Here is a 23,463-nt window from a genome sequence, read left to right as displayed (position 1 = left end):
AGGGAATGAAAAAGGTCCTCACTTCATGAGGAATTTGCATCATTTTGTTTTACCCAAAAACTTTAACTTGGCAGCTGGAGAGATGGCTCAGAGGTTAAAGACACTGAAATTAAAGGCATGTGGATTAAAGGCATGCCAGGCTTCCACCAAGTGGATTTTTTTGGGTTTTTTTCAAAGTGGCCCTGAACTCATGGCAATCCTACTTCTGCCTTCCAAGTGCTGGGATTAAAGGTGTGCACCACCATGCCTGGATCCATCAAGTGATTTTCTGACCTAGCACTCTGGCAGAAAAAAACTGGACACACTCAGGAGGCAGGGGTAAGAGGATGGCTAGCCTAAAATTACAGAATGAATTCCAGGTCAGCCTACGCTAGAGCGAGACCCTACCTCAAAACAACAATAACGACACCAAAAACAAAACAAAACAAAAACGTGGAAACAATTTTTTATTTTATTTTTTAGAAATAGGGTCTCACTCTGTAGTTCCAGGTTGGCCTTGAACTCACACCCATCTTTCTACCTCTGCCCCCTAGTGCTGGGATTAAAGGTGTGCATTACCATGCCCTAGCCTAATCTTTTTTATAAAATATTTTTTATGGGCTACAAGGATGGCTTAGTGGTAAGGCATTTCCCTGCAAAACCAAAGGACCCAGGTTCAATTCCCCAGGACCTATGTAAGCCAGACACATAAGGTGGCACATGTGTCTGGAGTTCATTTGCAGTGGCTAGAGGCCCTGGTGTGCCCATTCTCTCTCTCTCTCAAATAAAAAAATTCACTTTTACTTATTAGACAGAGAACGAAATAGGGCATGCCAGGGCTCCTTCCACTGCAAATGAATTCTAGATGTACATGCTATTTTGCGCAACTGGCTTTACATGGATACTGGGGAATCAAACCCAGGCTGTCAGGTTTTGCAAGCAAGTGCCTTTAAATGCTGAACCACCTTTCCAGCTCTTAATCTTTTGATTTTATCTTCTTTCTTTCTTTAGTTATTTGACAGAGAGAGAGAATGGCCATGCTAGGACCTCTAGCCACTGCAAATGAACTCCAGATGCAGGTACCTCCTCATGTATATGGCTTATGTGGATACTAGGGATTTGAACCTGGGTCCTTAGGCTTCCCAGGCAAATGCCTTAACTGCTAAGCCATCTCTCCAAGCCTGTTATTTATTTATTAATTATTTTTTTTTTTGAGACAGGGTCTCACTCTAGCCCAAGCTGACCTGGACTTCACTTTGTAGTCTCAGGCTGACCTCAAACGCAAAGCAATCCTCCTACCTCTGCCTCCCCAGTGCTGGGATTAAAGGCGTGTGCTACCATACCTGGCTATTCTTTGTTTTTATTCAGTAAACATACATCACTTCTTTAGCAATAATAACCAAGCTACCTTCAATTTTATAAAAGATGCTCATCTTTGAAATATGTACCAAAAGTGGAGGCAACAAAGAAAGAAAGAAGAGTCCCCGACAGACATCAGCTGGGGCTTCTTCTAATCTTTGGGGTCTTTGACATCCACTGAGCATGCTGAGTGTGCATGGGGCCTAGGGCAGACTCACCTTCATAGAAGCAAGAGGAATGGGGCAACTAGCCCAGCGTGACCTCACAGCACTCAAGCAATGCATTGTGAGCAGGCTCTGGAGTGTGGAGGCAAGAAGGCACTCACCTGGATGGTCACATTCATGGATTCTGGCACAGGTTTGGGTACACTCGGGAGGCCTAGTACCACAGGGAACTGGTGGGTAGATCACAGATGCGCCACAGTGGCAGGTTAATTCATCAAAACCTGGTTGAATTGGTAAAACAAGACAATCCTTCATGAGCTTGGGATGCACATGAACATATTAATATGTATAGACATAGCCGGGCGTGGTGGCGCACGCCTTTAATCCCAACACTTGGGAGGCAGAGGTAGGAGGATCTCCGTGAGTTCGAGTCCACCCTGAGACATCATAGTGAATTCCAGGTCAGCCTGGGCTAGAGTGAGACCCTACCTTGAAAAACCAAAAAAAAATAAAAAAATTAAAAAAAATTAATATGTATAGACATGTTTGCAGTGCTGGGGATTGTACTCAGAGCCTTGTGCATGTTAAGCAAGGGCTTAATATTGTTATCATATTTCAGTATGCAGTTATCTACTATCTATATGTATGTATGTATGTATGTATGTATGTATGTATGTATGTATGTATATCAACTATCTAACTATCTGCTTGCTTGTGTTTATATTTTATTTTTTGGTTTCTCAAGATAGGGTCTCACTCTAGTCCAGGCTAACCTGGAATTTACTATGTAGCCTCAGGCTAACCTTGAACTCACAGTGATCCTCCTACCTTAGCTTCCCGAGTGCTGGAATTAAAGGCATGTACCACTATGTCCAGCCCAGTATTCTATTTTCTTTCTTTCTTTCTTTTTTTTTTTTTTTTTGAGGTTGGGTTTTGCTCTAGCTCAGGCTGACCTGGAATTCAGTATGGAGTCTCAGGGTGGTCTTGAACTCATGGCGATCCTCCTGCCTCTGCTTCCCATGTGCTGGGATCTGGGATTAAAGGTGTGTGCCACCAAGCCCAACCCCAGTATTCTATTTTTAACATAATTGCTTGAAAATGTGAATTATTTTAAAAATGTGAATTCTGTTAATATGGCACAGGTATATGAAAGGCAGGTAGTAGAGGAGGAATCTATTAAACTATTTTTTGAAATGGGAGCAGGTTAACTGTTCACATATAAGCTTTGTCCATTCTGAACAAAAATACAGAGGCAAGAATAACATGTGTCTCTTTTCGTGGCTGGGTCTTGCTAAGTAGCCCAGGCTGGCCTGAATTCATAATACTCTTATCTCAACCTCCCCAGTGCCAGGATTATAGGTGAATACCACAATGATCAACTACAAACAACTTTCTTTTCCTTCAATGTATCTGAAATACTGCTTAGTTTACCAGTCCCCATCAATGTAAGCAAAACAATTTCTCAAAATATTGTTTGAGTTTCTAGGGAGTTCTTATTATACAATATACAGTGAAGGCACTCACTGGCTTGCCAGCAGGTCTGGCAGTTCCCTCGATGACAGGGTTCTTCACACCTATGAAGGCCACAGCGGAGTTTCCTCCCACAGATCAAAGGACACTTGTGCTCCTTATCCTGAGAAGAGAGATTTCTGTCTTCATAAAATGGTCTCCATTTTATATTTTCAACTAACAGGACAAATAAAATAAAGCTCTACACATTCATAGGGGAAAAGAAATAGCTTCAAAATAAAATAAGCAGGGTAGGAGGAATAGGTGAAGATGAGAATGAAACAAGATTAGTCATAAACTGATCACTGGATAGTGTACATATAGGACTTGCTACACTAGTCTCCCTGCTTTCTAACATCCCAAAATCTTTAATGAAGCTGGGCGTGGTGGCGCACACCTTTAATCCCAGCAGATGTAGGGGGATCACCGTGAGTGAGCTCCAGGCCACCCTGAGACTACAGAGTGAATTCCAGGTCAGCCTGGGCTAGAGTGAGACCCTACCTCAAAGAAACAAAACAAAACAAAACAAAATTTTATTTTATTTTTTGTTTTTTGAGGTAGGGTCTCACTGTAGCCCAGGCTAACCTGGTCTCAGGAAAGCCTTGAACAACTCATAGCAATCCTCTTATCTCTGCCTCCTAAGTGCTAGGATTAAAGGCATACACCACTATGCCTGGCCAAAATATAATTTTTAAAATTAACAATATTGCATTTATGCACATATATATGAATCTGTATATGTGCTGCCTTGCCATTGGTACTGTGCTAATTTTTGCATACATATGTGCATATGTATACTTGTACATATACTCATGCACATAAATGTTATTTTGTCAGTTGTACAAGTTATCTTGATACACATATACACAGCCTATCTCATTATATACATACATATATGTATGCATATATATACACACATATATATATACAAACACACATTTATACATATATACGTCAGTGTATAAAACATGAGACAGTAGTCAGGCTGTGCTTCTTGTAATTAATTTCACTGAGGTCAATGACACTCCTTTAAAACATGTCATGCTCAGCTGGGCATGGTGGCGCACGCCTTTAATCCCAGCACTCAGGAGGCAGAGGTAGGAGGATCGCTGTGAGTTCCGAGGCCACCCTGAGACCTTGAAAAACAAAACAACAACAACAACAACAACTACAACAACAACAAAACCCCAAAAGAACAAAAAACATGTCATGCTCATCATTTTGCCTATTGACCTGGCCCAAGGAGTCTATGAAACCCAGAGCCCAAGTTGCTAAGTCCAGGCCAGGGTGTGCTGGAACCACATAACCTCCTGTGGAGGATGATGTGCTTCCCTACGGTGGTCTTGAGCCCTGGGCTCTGTGGCTCATGTACTTCTTTCTCTGTATTACCAGTGGACGACACTGGCTGAAGCCTATAAGGGCTTGATCTCTGCTGAGTGGCTGCAGGGACTAGGAGAGCTTTGATTGCTGCTGGGGGTCCTCACAATGGTTTCTAAATTTGGGCCATGTTTCAGATGGCTGAGGTTTCCTTTCAGTGAGTGGAATCTGATTAAGACATTGGTAAGTCCACTTACCACACAGCATATCTCGTTACATTTATGCCGTCCACATAATCGTTTCTTGTTACACCGCTTGTCACACATAAATGTAGCATCTGTTAGAGCCAATTAAAAAGAAAAACAGGCAAACATGCAAATGATGTAAACATTCAGTCAACACACATTTCAGTGACTACAACTTGAAGAAATAAAAATGTAATAATGAATGTCAAAAACTAGAAAAGAACAAAGTTATTGATAAGGGTCATCATATTCAGTAGATGTACACTTTGGTTGCTATTCTTTCTTTTTTTTTTTTTTTTTTTTGACAGAGAGAGAGTGGATGGGCTGGGGCTTTTGGCTGCTGCAAACCAACTATTTTAAGTGGGATCAGGAGATTTGAATTCCAGCACACAGGTCCCCTGAAGTGCTCATGTTTGTTCAGGAAGTGTACTTAACTGCTGAGCCATCTCTCCAGCACTTTACCAACATTTTGTTAAGATAATTTCAACATAAAAAAGTTGAAGAGCCAAGCATGGTGGTACATGCCTTTAATCCCAGCACTGGGAAAGCAGAGGTAGAAGGAATGCCAGAAACTTGAGCCCAGCCTGGGACTACTGAGTATGTTCCTGGTCAGCCTGGGCTAGAGTGAGACCTTACCTCAAAAAAATAAAAAAAATAAATAAAATGTTGAATATACCATGAACCAGGAATGGTGACACACACTTGTAATCTCAGCACTCAGGAGGATCAGAAGTTCAAGGCTATCCTTAGTTTAATGAATTTAAGGCCAGTATGGGCTTCATGAGGCACTGTTTCAAAGAACAAAAGAAGTGTTGAAGTTAGGCATGGTGGTCACATCTATAATACCAGCATTTGGTAGATCCCTGTGAATTCAAGGCCAGGCTGGGCTTAGTGATACTCTTTCTCAAAATGAACAATAGCCAGGGGCTGAAGAAATGGCTTAGCAGTTAAAGGGTTTGCCTGCAAAGCCTAAGGACTCAGGTTTGACTCCAGATTCCATGTAAGATGTATAAGGGGTGCACGCATCTGGAGTTTGTTTGCAGTGGCTGGAAGCCCTGCCACGGCCATTCATCTGCCTCTTTCTCTCAAATAAATAAAATATATTTTTATAAAAATCACATTTCAGGGCTAGAGAGATGGACCAAGTGTCAATAGTGCTTGCTTTCTGTCTGTTGGGCTAGGTTCAATTCACTAGTACCCATGTAAAGCCAGACACATGCATCTGAGTTTGTATGCAGTGGCAAGAGATTCTGACACACATACACACAGGTGAAAAAAATAAATGGAAATAAAAGAAAAAAAGTAAGCTATAGTCATGAGTACACTTAGCCTAATTTTTTTGTTTGCGTAATCTAGTAACTAGAATTCAATTTATAATTTTTCTCTTTTTGAGATACAAAAGTTATACAGTGTAATGTACAAATATTAAATACATAGTCAATGAATTTTGAAAATCACATAAGTCAATCCTTTCCAAAGACATAGAACATTATCTCATTCCAGAAACTTTGTGTCCCCTTCCCAGTCATACCTTCACTTCTGAGGCTGGTACATGGAAGTTCCTATTGAAAAAGAAGAAACAGTAGCTACTTTAGGAATAATTGAAATAATGCTCTAAAGAATGACACCAAACATAAGTTATTCACCAACTTCAGTAGCCTAGAGCTAGCCCAATTATATCAATGTGCTTTACTCACAACAGGACCCCAGATATACTGACATTCACGCGAATACAATTCTAATAATCTCTGTTATCTGGTTTCCAAGCTCACAGTGCTTTGGAATGATCAAGTCTGCATGGAAAGAAGGGCTGCAAACGGCATGCAAAGCAAAGAGAAGTGACCGCCTGAAAGGGTGCAGGGAGAAAATTGAAAACAGAAGGTAGGCATGATGAACATGCCTGTAATCCCAGCATTTGAAGCAGAGGCAGGAGGATGAATTCAAAGCCAGCTAGATCAATATAGTAAGATTCTGCCTCAAAAAGTAAATCAATTAAAAAATGAAACTAGGCACTAATCTACCATCATTAATGCAGGGCAAACAGCTCTGTACATGTAAGAGTACCCGACAACATTGCTGAGCAGTAACAAAGGAGACTATGACAGATCTTTGAACTGTGAAATTTTATTTACCATGGTTTCAAGTGTGTGTGAGCTGCCTGAAAGGTTTATATGTAATTTGCTGAGATATGATCTGCACAACATGTGAGGTAAGGCTGATGTACAGGGAGATGAGTCAGTTACTTGGGGTGGAAAGGGCCTGGTTAGCTGCCCAGCATCTGCATCTGATTTTGTTTTACTTGTTTTTCAAGGTAGGATCTTATTCTAGCACAGGCTGACCTGAAACTCATTCTGTAGTCCCAGGTTGGGAAATGAGATGATTCAGGTTAAAACCAGGTTTTGCCATTTATAAGCTCAGTGAGCTCGGGTAATTTTCTTAACATCTTTAAGCCTTACTCTACTCAGTCAAATGGATATTCTTTTCTTTTTAACTTATTTATTTATTTATTGTGGTTTTTGGAGGTAGGGTCTCGCTCTAGCCCAGGCCGACCTGGAATTTACTATGTAATCTCAGGGTGGCCTAGAGCTCATGGTGACCCCTACCTCTGCCTCTTGAGAGTTGGCTAAATAAATAATCTTTATAAAAAAAAAAAAAAAAAAAAACAGCTGGGTGTGGTGCCGTATACCTTTAATCCCTGCACTCAGAAGGCAAAGGTAGAAGATCACCATCAGTTCTAGGCCACCCTGAGACTACATAGTGAATTCCAGGTCGGCCTGGGCTAGAGCGAGACCCTACCTCCAAAAAACACAAGTCTGGCCTGGTAGCTCACAGCTTTAATCCCAGCACTTGGGAGGCAGAGGTAGGAGGATGGCTTTGAGTTCGAGGCCAACCTGAGACTACATAGTGAATTCCAGGTCAGCCTGGGCTAGAATGAAACCCTACCTCAAAAACAAAAGCAAAAACCAAAAAAAAATAATGAAGCCAAAATGGGGCCTGGTGATATACACCTTTAATCTCAGCACTTGGGAAGCAGAGGTAGGAGGATTGCTGAGTTCAAGGCCAGCCTGGAACCAGAGTTCTAGGTGGGCCTGGGCTAGAGTAAGACTCCACTTCAAAAAAAAAAAAAAAAAAAAAAAAAAAAAAAGAGCTGGGTGTGGAGATGCACACCTTTAATCCCAGCACTTAGGGGGCAGAGGTAGGACTGCAGTGTGTTCAAGGCCATCCTGAGACTGACTACATAGTGAATTCCAGGTCAGCCTGAACTAGAGTGAGATCTTACCTCAAAAATAAATAAACACATAAAAAAAGAAAGAAAGAAAAAGAAAAAGAGCTGAAGAAATGGCTTAGTGGTTAAGGCGCTTGCCTGTGAAGGCTAAGGACCCAGGTTCAATTCTCTAGGTCCATGTAAGCCACATGCACATAACACATGAGTCTGGAGTCCACTTACAGTTGCTAGAGGCCCTGGCATGCCCATTCTCTCTGTCCCTAATAAATAAATAAATAAAAATAAATCTTAAAAAAAAAAAAAAGAAAAAAATCAAAAACAACCAGGCGCGGTGGTACATGTCTTTAATCCCAGCACTCAGGAGGCTGAGGTAGGAGGATTACTATGAGTTCAAGGCCACCCTGAGACTATATAGTGAATTTAAGGTCAGCCTGGGCCAGAGTGAGAACCTACCTAGAAAAAAATATGAAGCTGCTTAGCCAAGCAAGGTGAGGCACATCCATAATCCTAGCACTAGTTGTAATACTCTGTGCATATTGACTGATGCAGAGAATGTCATGGTGTCCTGACTCCACTGGGGAGGGACAGATGACACTCCTTGACTGAAAATTTCTTGGATTCTTCCCTACAAGCTTCTTCTTTTGATTGATTTTGATCTGTGCCCTTTCCTTGTAAAAAGACTGCAACCATGAATGGAACTGTTTTCAGTAAGTTTTGTGAGTCCTTCTACCACAATGTCAAACCTTGAATGGTCTTGGGGACTACTGAACTTATATCTGGCATTAGAATTTGATATCAGAAGTTCTACTTAACAGTTGGGGGTTGAAGAGATGGCTTAGTGGTTAAGGCACTTGCCTGCAAAGCTAAAGGAATCTGGTTCAATTACCCTGTATCCATGTAAAGCCAGATGCACAAGGTAGTACAGGCATCTGGAGTTTGGTTGCAGTGGCTAGAGGCCCTGGTATGCCCAATTCTCTCTATATATCTATTTCTATCTGCCTGTTTCTCTCTCAAATGAGTATTAAAAAGAAAAGAAAAGAAAAGAAAAGAAAAGAAAAGAAAAGAAAAGAAAAGAAAAGAAAAGCATAACCTAACTTAACAGTTGTCTAAAGTCTCTCAGTGGGTGTCAGAAAAGAAGACAGTCTTGTGGATTGTGCCTCCTCTAACTTTTTACTTGGCTAACTCCTTGCTGACATCAGCATTAGTATATTGGCTAAATTCAATGAGTCGTACACAGGACTAAAACTGGGTGACTTTGGCTCCTCCCCTCCCGCAATCCCATTTCAAAAGACAATGGCATCAATGACTCCAGTGCTGTTTAGGATTTACCTTGGTTCTGAAAGAGCATCTGCAGGAAATAACTGATGTGCGGGAGCATGGTCCACAGTCTCCTTCATGGCAGAGCTTTTCACAGGTGTGAATGAAATCTTCAATAAAAATGAAAAGAGCTGGGAATGAGCACTGCAGCTACTCACTTTTACACTGCCAAAATCACTAGCAACACTAGTTTTCAACCTCTATTTCCTATGATTCCAAAATCAGAGCTGAGGGAACAAGGATGTAGCCATGCTTCTCCTTCTTCCTTCTTTTCACCTAGTAGGCTGGGTCTTTTCAGACAGACAAGGCCTAGTATTAGTCACTGGAATATGTTTTGGCATCATGCTGCCCTGCTAAGTCAAAAAAATTAGATCCTCTGACTCTATGTTAGGCTATGGATGATTTCACTGAAATTACTTTTTTGTTTGTTTTTGTTTTTTGTTTTTTGTTTTTCAAGGTAGGGTCTCACTGTAGCCCAGGCTGACCTGGAATTCACTATGTAGTCTCAGGGTGGCCTTGAACTCTTGGTGATCCTCTTATCTCTGCCTCCCGAGTGCTGGGATAAAGGTGTGCACCACCATGCCTGGTTTGAAATGATTTTTTTCTTTAAATGAGAGACAGAGAGAGAGGTGGGGAGGGAGAAGGAGAGACACGGCGTGCCAGGGCCTCCACCCACTGTAATCAAACTCCAGGTATGTGCGCCACCTAGTGTGCTCGTGTCACCTTGTGCGTCTGGCTTATGTGGGACCTGCAGAGTCAAACATGGGTCTTCAGGCTTGCAGTCAAGTGCCTTAACTGCTAAGCCACCTCTCTAGCCCATGAAAATTTTTTTTTTTTTTTTTTCAGAGAGAGAGGGGAATAGGGAGAGGGAGAGAGAAAACAAGAATAGTTGCACAGGGCTTCTAGTCACTGCAATGAATTCCAGATGCATCTGGCTCTATGTGGGTAGTTGAACCCAGGCCTTACATGCAAATGCCTTTAATCGCTGATCCACCTCTCTGGCCCTTGAAATGATTTTGACTCTGAAAGTTACCTGGGTATCACAGATAGTTCTGAAGTCATAATCCATATTGACTCATGATCCTTATCGACTCAAGCTCTGTGAATGCTTGAAACAAAGGGCCTATATTTACTAACTAACTAGGTTTAGTACAAGTACTTTATTTATTTTTTTTATTTTTTTGAGTCAGGGTCTCACTCTAGCCCAGACTGACCTGGAACTCACTCTGTAGCCCCAGTCTGGCTTGGAACTCATGCTGATTGATCCTCCTAAAGACAGGGATTGGCTGGGCATGGTGGAGCACACCTTTAATCCCATCACTCAGGAGGCAGAGGTGGGAGGATCACTCTAAGCTCATTATCAGACTGAGGCTACATAGTGAAATCTAGCTAGAGGGAGACCTTACCTCAAAATTATTTTTTACTTGCCATCAGAGAAAAATCAGAGGTGGGAGAATATGGGCATATCAGGGCCTCTTGCATCTAACTCAAATGAACTCCAGATGCATGCACAACTGAGTGCATCTGGCTTTACATGGGTACTGGGGAATCAAACCCAGGCTGTCAGGCTTTGCAAGCAAATGACTTAACCATTGAGCCATCTCTCCAACCTCCTTATTATCTTTTTTTTTTTTTTTTGAGGTAGGTTCTTGCTCTAGCCCAGGCTGACCTGGAATTCACTATGTAGTCTCAGGGTGGCCTAGAATAAACAGCAATCCTCCTATCTCTGACTGGGACTAAAGGCATACACCACCACACTCGGCTCCCTTATCATCACTTCAAAAAAAAATTATTTATTTACTTATTTATTTGAGAGTGACAGAGAAAGAGAGAAAGAGAGAGAGAGAGAGAGAGAGAGAGAGAAAGAGAGAGAAAGAGAGGATGGGTGTGCCAGGGCCTCTAGGCACTGCAAATGAACTCCATACGCATGTGCCCCTTGTGCATCTGGCTAATGTGGGTCCAGAGGAATTGAACCTGGGTCCTTTGGCTTTGCAGGCAAACACCTTAACCACTAAGCCATCTCTCCAGCCCCCCCTCTCTCTTTTTGTGTGTTTTTTCAAGATAGGGTCTCACTCTGGCTCAGAATGACCTGTAATTCACTATGTAGTCTCACACTGGCCTCAAACTCACAGTGATCATCCTACCTCTGCCTCCTATATGCTGGGACTAAAGGTGTGCACCACCATGCCCAGCTTCATTTCTCTTTCGTTATGATGCTCTCATCTTTATTCTGTGTGTTAGTCAACCTCTGTTAAGTATGGTTTCCTTTAGTTCACAGACGTACTTACAGTGGGTATCTTAAAGTCCCTCCCACATCTGTTATCTGATAACCCTCACCGGCAGTTTGTTGCCTGCTTTCCTGTTTCTTTGCATATCTCATAGTTATTTAGCTATTATAGCAACTCTGCATATTGCTACCTCTCTTCTTTCTGATTTGGTTAGACTCGCTAGTCAGCAAGCTCCAGGGATTCGCTTGTATTTACCTTGCCAGCTGGGATTATAGGTATGCACCATTGCACCTGGCTTTTATGTGAGTGCTAGAGATCTAAAGTTCTCAGCTGGGTATGGTGGCACATACCTTTAATCCCAGAACTCAGGAGGCAGAGGTAGGAGAACCACTGTGAGTTTGAAGCCAGCCTGGGACTACAGAGTGAGATCCAGGTCAGCCTGGGCTAGAGTAAGACCCTTTCTCAGAAAAACTAGAAAGTTCGTGTGTGGCAAGTACACACTGGCCCATTTCCAAACCATACCCTCCTTATTTATTTATTTATTTATTTATTTCCTTCCTTCTTTTTTTTCTCAATTTTTATTAACATCTTCCATGATTATGAAAAATATCCCCAAAGGAGAAAGTATGGGGGGGAGGAAGGGAATTAAGATGGGACATTTTTTTATAATCATGGAAAATGCTAATAAAAATTAAAAAAAATATATCCCATGGTAGTACCCTCCCTCCCCACCCCCCGCTTTCCCCTTTGAAATTCCATTCTCCATCATATCACCTCCCCATCTCAATCTTTCTTTCTTTCTTAAAAAAATTATTTATTTATTTATTTAAGAGAGAGAGAGAGAGAGAGGCGGGGGGTGGGGGGATGAACGTGCCAGGGCCTCCAGCCACTGCAAATGAACTCCTGATGCATGCACCACCTTGTGCATCTGGCTTACATGGGTCCTGTGGAATTGAACCAAGGCCCTGCAGACAAGTGCCTTAACTGCTAAGCCATCTCTCCAGCCCCCTTCTTTTCTTTTGCAATGTTGCAGATCAAACCTGGGGTCTTAAAAAAATTTTTTTTTAATTTATTTATTTGCAAGCAGACACACAGAGAAAGAGAAGGTACGAGGAGGGAAAAAGAAATGGGCATGCTAGGGCCTCTTGCCACTACAAGTAAACAAACTCCAGACGCATGTGCCACTTTGTGTATCTGGCTTTACATGGGTATTAGGGATTCAACCCTGGGCTGCAAGGTTTTGCAAGCAAGTGTTTTTACTCAGAATTTTGTTAAAAAATCATCTGTTTAAGTTAAAAAAAAAAGATAATAAATATGTAACAATTTGCACAGGGGATGGACAGGTAGCCCAGTGGTAGAGAGACTGCCTAGCCTATGTTCTACTGCCAGCACTGGGGAAGAAGAAAAGGCTGTGGAGGTCTAGAAGTTACCTTATCTGATCTTATCCCATTGAAAAGACTAATACTGACAGTTGCTAACATTCTCTTGCTCAAATATCCCTGCATCACCCACTTTACATTCCCTTTTCTCTCATTGCTAACAGAGTAACTGAGTCTCAGGGTAGGGCTTTGGATCATTATATATGAAATTCTCTTCAAACTGAACCATGTCCTTTATGAACAGGAAATATTTTTACCACTGTTCTGGATTTAGAAGTTATTTGATCTATATTTTACAGGATCATTTTCATGTCATAAATAGAACCAAGGGCAAATAGTTTTCCTAATGTAATTGGAATATGTACTAAAATGAAAAGAAGACAGGTGTGGTGGTGTTTTCCCATAATCTTAGCATTTGCGGAGGATGAGGCACGAAGATCAGGAATTCAAGGTCACTCTTGGCTACATAGTGAGTTTGAAGGTGGTCTGGGCTACATGAAACCTTGTCTCAAAAAAAAAAACAAAAACAAACAAACAAAAAAAAAACAGTACAAATGCTTGGTGTGGTGGCACAAGCCTTTAATCTCAGCACTTGAGAGGCAGAGGTAGGATTGCCATGAGTTCAAGGCCACCCTGAGACTACCAAGTGAGTTCCAGGTCAGCCCAGGCTAAAGAGTGAGACCCCATGGGGCTGGAGAGATGGCTTAGCGGTTAAGCATTTGCCTGTGAAGCCTAAGGACCCCGGTTAGAGGCTCGATTCTCCAGGATCCACGTTAGCCAGATGCACAGGGGGGCATACACGTTTGGAGTTCCTTTGCAGTGGCTAAGAAGCCCTGGCACGCCCCTTCTCTCTCTCTCTCTCTCTATCTGCCTCTTTCTGTCTCTGTCACTCTTTAAATAAATAAAAATGAACAAACAAACACACAAAAAGAGTGAGGCCCTACCTCAAATAAAAAAAAAAAAAAGCTGGGCTGGAGAGATGGCTTAGCGGTTAAGCGCTTGCCTGTGAAGCCTAAGGACCCCGGTTCGAGGCTCGGTTCCCCAGGTCCCACATTAGCCAGATGCACAAGGGGGCGCACGCGTCTGGAGTTCGTTTGCAGAGGCTGGAAGCCCTGGTGCGCCCATCCTCTCCCTCTATCTGTCTTTCTCTCTGTGTCTGTCACTCTCAAATAAATTAAAAAAAAAAATTTAAAAAAAAAAGCTAAGAGAACATTTCTCCTCTACGCATACATTTTATATTAAACTGAGAAAAAGACTCTGACTGGTACTTAGAAATGTGAAATCTTGCTTTTTAATCAAATAGAACTAAACCAAACCTAACTACATTTACCTAAGAAGATGAATGGTTAGTTAAGAAGAGTATCTTCCTTCCTCAGTCTCTATTGCCGGCATTTTCCTGCTAAACGTATGTTGGTTTTTAAATTTTTTTTTTTACTTTTCTAGCCGGGCATGGTGGTGCACACCTTTAATCCCAGCACTCGGGAGGCAGAGGTAGGAGGATTGCCAAGAGTTCAAGGCCACCCTGAGACTACATAGTGAATTCCAGGTCAGCCTGAGCCATAGTGAGACCCTACCTTGAAAAACAAAAAACAAAAACAGACAATTTTTTTTTCTTTTTTTACTTTTCTAATGAACTCCAGATGCATGCATCCCTTTGTGCATCTGGTTTTACATAGGTGATGGGAAACTGAACCCAGGTCATTAAGCTTTGCAGGTAAGCACCTTAATTGCTAAGCCATCTCTCCAACCCTCATGGTGTTTTTTTTTTGGGGAGGGGTTCGAGGTAGGGTCTCACTCTAGTCCAGGTTGACCTGGAATTCACTATGTACTCTCAGGGTGGCCTCAAACTCATGGTGACCCTCCTACCTCTGCCTCCCAAGTGTTGAAATTAAATGTATGTGCCACCATGCGTGGCTTCTCATGTTGTTCTTAAACACTCAGAAGAGATGTCATCAAGCCACTACAAAACTACACATGTTTATTCTTTGACACTAGAGTCAGACATTAGAAGCTCAGAGGATTAAGCTGTACAAGGACGTTCATGCCTGTAATGTCAGCACTTGGAAGGCTGAGGCACATCAGTTTAACTTACATAAAGAACTTTAACTTAACTGGAGCTACACTGTAAGACTCTGTCTCAGAAAATTAATAAAATAAAAAAGAACATAACCAAATAAACAAACAAAACCTCAAAGTATTACTTTATATCTAATTCCAATAAACCTATTCTGGTTTCTATATCCAAGTAATCAGAAGGCACAAAATGGGAAATGGTATCATTTGCAGACATAAGGCGGGCATACCAAAAGTGCTGGCAAAAAATAAGGGCTGTAAAAGATTAAGGTCAGTCTTCATCATACCCTCTCCAGTGTCTTGTGGCTCAGGTGTTCCCTCTAAGGGCCTGGTGAAGGTTCAGCCATTTGGTCTGCCTTTCAGGCAGTAGAATTTTATGGTACCATTGCTGTTTGGGTCTAGATTTGTGTTTCCTATCCCCTCCACTGCCCTCCCCTCTCTCCCCACCCATCCTGTACAAGAGGGCCTACACCTATTAAACCCTCTCTAAAAAAAAAGTAAGGGTTATCTCATTTGTCCTGGTGCTAACTTACTCTCCATGGGAGAATCTGCTTCTCTTTTACAGATAGATGTAGATCCTAAGGAGAGAGCTGCCCAGCATACCTCAAAAGGGCCCCGGCTAAAACTAAGAAAAAAATGGCAAAACAAGCAAGGGTGCTGTTTCCCTGGTAAACCGGGTACCAGCACAAGGGGGAAGGAGATCCACACTGAGAAAAATTAACTCCTATCAAATCAGAGAGCCAGAGACCCAGAGGCCCCCAACACCTCATCACTGAAGCAGACCAAAAATGAACCCAACATGGCTCAGGGCAATTTTGCGGAAGAGGGGGCGGAAAGAATGTCAGAGCTACATGTTGGGTCATGATATGCAGAGACATTTATCCTACCCATAACTGTGGGCTAACTCCAAATGCATGACCCATATACCTCAACAAAGAAGGGAAGAGGGGGGGGTTGGTCACGGATGAGCCGAATAATGGTACCAAACTGACTGTATTTGCTGAATACAAAACTAATTAAAAAAATTAAGGGCTGCAGAGATTGCTTAGTGGTTAAGACATTTGCCTATGAAGCCTAAGGACCCAGGTTTGATTCCCCAGTACCCATATAAGCCAGACGCACATAGTGGTGCATGTATCTGAAGTTCGCTTGCAGTGGCTTGAAGCCCTAGCATGCCCATCCTCTCAAATAAGTAAATATAAATAAGAACCAAATAGCTTCAACAAGCACATAAAATAATCTAAGCTACACACTGCTGTGAAGCAAGTGGCCCAAGAAACCTCAGCAGGCCCTAAGTGCATCACTGTAGTTAGTGAAACATGCTCCTGAAAATAAGGATGGTGTCAACAAAGAAAGAGTTTCACTAACCTGTTTAAAAAAGAAAATACGGGCTGGGGAGATGGCTCTGCAGATAAAGGTGTTACTTGCAAAGCCTGACAGCCTTACTTTGATCCCCTAGTACCCATGTAAAAAGACAGATGTGGGCTGGGCATGGTGAACTCAGGAGGCAGAGGTAGGAAAATCACCATGAGTTCAAGGCCACCAGGAGACTACATAGTAAATTCCAGGTCAGTCTGGGCTATAGTGAGACCCTACCTTGAAAAATGAGAAACAGGGGCTGGAGAGATGGCTTAGCGGTTAAGTGCTTGCCTGTGAAGCCTAAGGACCCCAGTTCAAGGCTCGGTTCCCCAGGTCCCACATTAGCCAGATGCACAAGGGGGCACACGCATCTGGAGTTCGTTTGCAGTGGTTGGAAGCCCTGGCGCGCCCATTCTCTCTCTCTCCCTCTATCTGTCTTCCTCTCTGTATCTGTCGCTCTCAAATAAATAAATAAAAATTAAAAAAAAAAAAAGAAAAATGAGAAACAATGCATAAAGTAGCACATGCAGCTGGAATGTTTACAGCAGCAAGAGATCCTGGTGGTCTCACTCTTTCCTCTTTCTGCTTGCAAATAAACAAATTAAAATATCTAAAACTGACTACCTGGGTTGATTCCATAGTACCCACATAAAGCCATGTGGTGCATGTCTGGAGATTTTTAGCACTGGCAGGGGGCTCTGGCATGCTATAGGCTCTCTTTCTCTTTCACTAAAATAAATAAATTAATAAATGAATGCATGCTTAAAAAAGAAAATATGTTAGGTGATTGAGGCCAGGTTGGACTACATAGTACCAGGCCAGCCAGGGCCACATTCTCTCTCCCTCTCTCTCTCTTCTCTCAAAACAAACAAACAAAAAACAAAACAAAACAAAAAAACCAAGGATAGGAGGGAGGGAAGAGAGAAGCAGGAAGAGATGAAGAAAGGAAAGGTAAAGTTTAGAAGAAACATGTTCATCCACAGTGATGCTCAAGAATGTATCCTTGGGCCACAGAGATGGTTTGCCAGTTAAGGTGCTTGCCTGTGAAACCTAAGGACTCATGTTTGACTTTTCAGATCCCATGTAAGTCAGATGCACAAGGTGGCACATGTGTCTGGAGTTTGTTTGCAGTAGCCAGAGACCCTGGCATGCCCAGCCTCTCTCTTTCTCTCTCAAATAAACTATGGAAACAAACAAACAAACAAAATTTATCCTCAGCTACATAAGAACCTTAGCTATTGTGGTAGTTTGAATAGATGGCCCCCAATATATTCAGTGTTTTATTAATTTGTAGTTTGCATCTGCAACTACCTGGCTGGAGATGTGTCACTAAGCAGATCTTAAGGTGTGGTGGTGGATTTTAGATTTCAATCTAAAGATATGCAAAGTGTGCCTAGCTAGAGTTCCTGAAGTGTGCTGTGCTGTGTGGCTTGTGGCCGTTAGGCTTGTGCTTCTCTGTGTTTGGTCTGTGAAGGCAGGGCAGCTTCTTTTGCCATTATGGAACTCCCCGTGGATCTGTAAGCTTCAATAAATTCCTATAACTGTGATTGGTCTGGAAGTTCATCTCAGTGAACCTGAAGCTGTCTGCTACAGAAGTTGGTACAGAGGAGTGGGCTGAGATGACCCTGACCATGTGGATGTTGGTCTTTTAGAACTTTTGTTTTGGAGGAATGGGTATGGACTTGGTGCTTGCAACTGAAGATGCCTTCTGGAGTGGTAAGCCAAATTTTATGAACTATTCTGATGAGAGTTTGAGAATGATAAGAGCAGACAGTATTGAATTTCGAGGCTTGGCTTATGAACTTTCCAAGGGAAGGAAAGACTGCAGAGAACTTTTCTGGAACTGGGCTACTGGCGTAAGGGCTGGCTGTGCCTGCTGCCCAGGCCCAGAGAGTTTAATCAAGGTAAAATTTATAATGGAATGATGTGCTTGGCTAAAGATAATGGACTGAGAGATTTAAGATTTTAAGTTGAAAAACCTCAAGCAAGTTAAAATTACTGGCATTGAGACCGGTCTTAAAGTTACTGAAGCTGCTACTGTCAACACATTAACAATCTTAAGGAGATGGCTCAACTGCTTTACATTAAAACAATGGAAAGGATGTCTGAGGAAAAACTATCATAGAAATGCCAACTCTTTGGAAAGAGTTGACTGGAGAGAGAACCTGCTTTTCAAGGCTATGATTTATTTCATCCCTGAATTAAGAATATAGCTGTGTCTTACACACCTGGTATTAGTTTTGGAAGCATGAAAAATGAGAACAGTGGTTGTGAATTACACATGGTTCCAGGAGCCGCTGCTGAGATGTAGCATGAGGCAGGGCCTGATGCCCTAATAGGCTGAAAGACCCTTTGAAAGATGGACCGTGGTTTGCATGAAGACCTGAAGATGTTTTGGATATACCAGGACTACATAAGGGCTACCATAGAGCACACACTGTTGTCCTAGGATGGAAGTCTTCCCTGGCTACTTTGCCCAGCTGGAGGGGCAGAATTGGAAAATCTGGAGACTATCAGTCTCTGGTTATATTGAACCTGAACTGCGGAAGTTTGATGATTGCTTGAGGGTGGTTGAGTTTGCATTGTTTTAGTCTCCCCTTGCTATGCATTATACCAGTTGAAAATGTTTACTCTGTGCCTTTATATGTTGGAAGTATTTAATTTGTTTGATTTTATAGGACTTACTACCTTAAATTAGTCAAGACTGTGGGGACCTTTAAAAGTGAACTGAGTACAATTTACAATGTGTGATGGTTATAAATCTACTGGGGGCCAGGATGAAATGCAGTAGTTTGAATAGATGGCCCCCAATAAATTCAGTGTTTTATTAGTTTGTAGTTTGCATCTGCAGTCACCTGGCTGGAGGTTTTGTCATTGTGCAGATCTTAAGGTATGGTGGTGGGTTTTAGATTTCAATCTAAAGATATGCAAAGTGTGCCTATCTAGAGTTCCTGAAATGTGCTGTGCTGAGTGGCTTTTGGCTTTTAGGCTTGTGCTTCTCTCTATGTGTTTGGTCCTGTGAAAGCAGGCAGCTTCTTCTGCCATTATGGAACTCCCCCTGGATCTGTAAGCTTCAATAAATATCTCTTCCTGCACAACTGTGCCTGGTTTGGAAGTTAATCTCAGCGAACCTGAGGCAGTCTGGTACAGCTATAGAGGACATCCTTTGAATGGTTTAACAGGCTGAGACTTTATATTTAGAATTTTAGTTCCTAAACATCCCCAGTTATTTTAGCATGTTCCTATTGCAAAAGTAGGTGTCTCAACACTTTTTGAAATCTGGATAAGTAAGAGTATATATGGTATTGTACTAGAGGGTTGCTAAGAAAAATGACAACCCCCTACACTCCCATGGAACAGTTAGAAATGCAATACCTAAACTAGAGATATTACTCAGGAAATTTCTATTTTCACAAGTATATTTTCAGTAAGGAAGAAAAAGTGCTTGTATAAATTAGAAGAGCTTCTCATATAACTGGTATTTAATACTTCTTGGTCAAAATATCATTGCTGCTAAGCACTTTTTTTTGTTGTTGTTGTTTTGTTTTTCAAGGCAGGGTCTCACTGTAGCCCAGGCTGACCTGGAATTTACTCTGTAGTCCCAGGCTGGCCTTGAATTCACAGCAATCCTCCTACCTCTGTCTCCCAAGTGCTGGGATTAAAGGAAGGCATGTGCCGCCACGCCTGGCCCTTAAATGAATTTTTTTTTACATGATCATAATATTTAATAAATTATCTTTCTGACCAACAGGTACCATTTAAGTGAACAACTTCTCTTAGGTTTGCTTCTGTAACGCCCAAATACAAATTAGCACATCTCTTGATGGTGTTCCCTAGGTCTTAGTTATCTCCTGGCCAGGAGGCAGAGCCTAGCACAATAACAAAGTATATGCTTTGTAACTGGCCTCTTAATATAATGAAGCAGAGTAGATAATCAGCATACATAATTCATTGTTTCTCACTTAAAGGTCCAGAGACCCATTCAGATGCCACAATTCAAATCTAGGAAGAAGCAGTGAACCACAATTATGGTTAGCCAAGTGCTGCAGCTGGCTGTGTCCCAATGGGTCTGTTACTGTTTTGTTCCAAATATAAAGTCAAGATGACTAAGTTATTCATATTCAATGGTAAGTAGAAAATACAATGCAAAGACACAAATGTGATTTGGGATTAGTGGCAGCAACTGCTTCCCCCCCGCCACTTTAGGAGGTTAAACTAAAAGTAAATTCTCCATGATTCTTAAGACAACTAAAAGATGAATTAAATCTACATTCACTGCTATAAATTTAACAAAACAACCACTGGAAAGAAGCAAATATAGCCTGATAAATTTGCCCAGAGAAAAGACTAGGCAACTTGTTGGAGGCTTATATATAGCTTTTAGTTTGTGCAAAGCTTGCATTTAACCCCAATGGCATAAGGTCTGCCTGCCTTGTGGGCACCCAAATAGTTCAGTGCCAAGCTAGTTACAGTAAAGCAATGCCTGTCTTACCAACAGCCCAGAGTATATTTCAAGAGTGGCTTTGCTGAAAGAAAGTAATTACTGCAAACATCAAGACTTTCTCATCTAGGACTTAAGCTAAACAGAAGTTAACATGTAGTCACAAGGAGAGAGAGCAACTGTATATTGAAATCAAGCTATGAATGACAGAAACACGTTGAAAACATACTTAAAATATTCAGCGTTCAGGCTAAAGCATGCTGAGCAGCTGACTTGAAGGCACCCTATATAATGCTAGGAGTAGAGAGTAGCAGCTTGTCTCTGCTCACCCCTGCATGCCTCAGTGCTAATGTGACCATTTCTGGCTAGAGGAAATTGGTAACTCAAGCTCTAGGCACTGTGATTCTCCCAGGCAATGGGCTTGCTGGCATGACCCTGTAATCCCAGCTTTAGGGAGGCTGTGGCAGGAAGATTGCAAATTTGAGGCCAGCGTGAGCTAAATTGAGATCCTATCTCAAAAAAAAAAAAAAAATATTTCTTAGAAGAATACAACTGTCTCTTCTGCATGATGGGTCTGTCATGGGGAAGTGCATTACTTCATCATTCAAGTTTTAAAACGAGAGACATTGAGTCAATCATTAACTGGCTACTTTGGTATAGCCACACCAAAAAAAGAAAGAAAAAGGAAAAAGAAGAAAACCACCCAACAACAGCACAGCAAATGTCTTGCATATAAATTTTGAAGAGTCCCATGTTGTTGCCATTAAATGAATATTTTTAAAGCAAAAGTTATGTCAACAAATTACCTGAGGAACCACAAGGTAAAGGCTTGCCACACACTTTTCCACATGAAGGAACTGGATCCATGCATGTTTTCCGACCACTACTTCCAAGTTCTAGCAACTGGGTGAGAGGTGTTTGGCCACAAGGGCAACAGCGCACCAGATAGGGGAGCCGTGGACAAGGCTGACAGGGCTGAGGGTGGCACACCTGTGAACATGTATGGCTCCCACATTTCAAGTCCCTATTAAAAACAACCGACAATTACATAATTGTTGCATAAAATGCAGTTTTAATCTAACTTAGAAAATGTAAAACCTTACTTGCCACATATCTTTAAACAGCTGAAGTCCCCAAATCCATCAGATTTTCCAACATCTGTTCCACATAACACGTCTCGGGAGGTACTGCCACAGTAGCATACTTGAGGACACAGTTTTTAAAACAATAGATTAGTAACTTGCAAGAGCTTCTAAAAGTCCCAAAACTCTATATAAGAAAACACAAAATACCCTTCATTAGGGTTAATCAGAAATGGTGTAGAAACTACTGTGTTAATGTGTGTTATAACAGCTCCAAGAACTTTGCACAGGAATTTTTGTTTTTCAAGGTAAGGTCTCAGTCTACTCCAGGCTGACCTGGAACTCACTCTGTAGCCCCAAGCTGGCCTACAATTCATGGCAACCTGGAGTGGACCCTTCTTTTTCATTTTTGAGGTAGGGTCTCACTCTAGCCCAGGCTAACCTGGTACTCACTCTGCAGTCCCAGGCTGGCCTTAAACTCCCTCCTACCTCTGCCTTCTGCCTCCCAAGTGCTTGGATTAAAAGTGTGTCCCATCATACCTGGCTAGTATGGAATTTTTTTTTTTTTTTTTTTTTGCAAGCAGATAAAAGGGGAGGAAGAAAGACAGAGAAAGAGAAAGAAAGAGAAGGAATGGGCATGCCAGCGCTTCCTGCCATTGCATACAAATTCTAGATGCAGTGCCACTTTGTGCATCTGGCTTTACGAGGGTACTGAGAATTGAACCTGGGTCATCAGGCTTTGCAAGCAAGTACCTTTAACCACTAAGCCGCCTCTCCAGCTCTAGGGTGGATTTTTACAGACTGTTTTACTGCAATATTAATTCATATACTATACAATTCCAGAAAAGTCCATAAGCATTGCTAATAGATGTATACACCACTTACCCTGGTTCAGTATGACCCGGCAAGGCTGGCATTGACCTGTGTGGCAAAGCTCAGCACAGTGGTGCTGACCACAGTTCAAAATATTCTCACATGGATTAGAACAGTGCACTGAGACAGCCTGACCACAGCGAACCGTGTGCCTATAAAGACAATATAATAGTAGGCATAAACATATCAGTCTAAAAATTCCCATTGTGTAGGTAATAGTAAAGCCCAAGTTTTCCCCTCAAAACCTATTAAATCCTCCATTTAACCTTGTTACTTCCAAATTTTTGTACATGTCTCTTCCTTAATTTTTTTTTTTCAATTAGCAATAATCGCGCCTCGGATAAACCTCATTGGCTACGATACTGCCACTGCGCAAAGCTCTTCCTTAATTTTTAATTCCACATTTATACTTCCCTTCTCCACTTTCTTCTTTTTCTTATTTTCCATTTTGCTGGTCTCTCTTCCTTGTTTTCTGATTAGTGATGAACTGAAGGCTAGTCATTTTTTTAAACTTTAATTGTTACCTTTTATTATTTTATAGTATTTATTTCAAAAAATGCCATTATAATTGCCTTGACTGCTTTACAAGACATGGAATAAAGGAACACACAAACATCAAGCTGAAATACCTACTTGTACTGACCCATTAATACCAAAGGATTATTTTTTAAGTAAGCAGATATATGATAACATAAAATAGAACTAAAACTTGTTAGAAGTACAAAACAAACTTTGCTATAAAAAGGAGGTGGTTTTGTTTTTGTTTTTCAATACATCTGGTTTTTGCAGCAAATAGTAGTATGCATTTAACGCAGTATGTACCCTGAAAACACGTTTGTGTGTTATCACTTGAACCAGAGACCAGACATATGAAAAAATAATTGTTCCCAATACCTGTAATATTTTTCCCTT

The 23,463-nt window shown here is 41.6% G+C and overlaps 1 protein-coding gene and 1 pseudogene across 1 annotated transcript in view; both read right to left on the bottom strand.

The window, feature by feature from the left end:
* The window catches only part of Nfx1 (nuclear transcription factor, X-box binding 1), a 70,736-nt gene that overhangs the window by 19,815 nt on the left and 27,458 nt on the right, over positions 1-23,463 (bottom strand). Inside the window, exons 7-14 of the mRNA XM_004658378.3 lie at positions 22,564-22,703; positions 21,700-21,799; positions 21,403-21,620; positions 9,129-9,226; positions 6,105-6,135; positions 4,586-4,665; positions 3,027-3,135; positions 1,664-1,783 (exon numbers count right to left, since the gene is read on the bottom strand). Of these exons, the coding sequence (XP_004658435.1) occupies positions 1,664-1,783; positions 3,027-3,135; positions 4,586-4,665; positions 6,105-6,135; positions 9,129-9,226; positions 21,403-21,620; positions 21,700-21,799; positions 22,564-22,703 (896 nt within the window). The remainder of the gene's footprint in view (positions 1-1,663; positions 1,784-3,026; positions 3,136-4,585; positions 4,666-6,104; positions 6,136-9,128; positions 9,227-21,402; positions 21,621-21,699; positions 21,800-22,563; positions 22,704-23,463) is intronic.
* LOC123458073 lies at positions 22,814-22,931 on the bottom strand (annotated as a pseudogene).

This window comes from Jaculus jaculus, chromosome 1, assembly GCF_020740685.1.
Source record: "Jaculus jaculus isolate mJacJac1 chromosome 1, mJacJac1.mat.Y.cur, whole genome shotgun sequence".
NCBI lineage: Eukaryota > Metazoa > Chordata > Mammalia > Rodentia > Dipodidae > Jaculus > Jaculus jaculus.
This window is presented reverse-complemented; position numbering and strand designations above follow the sequence as displayed.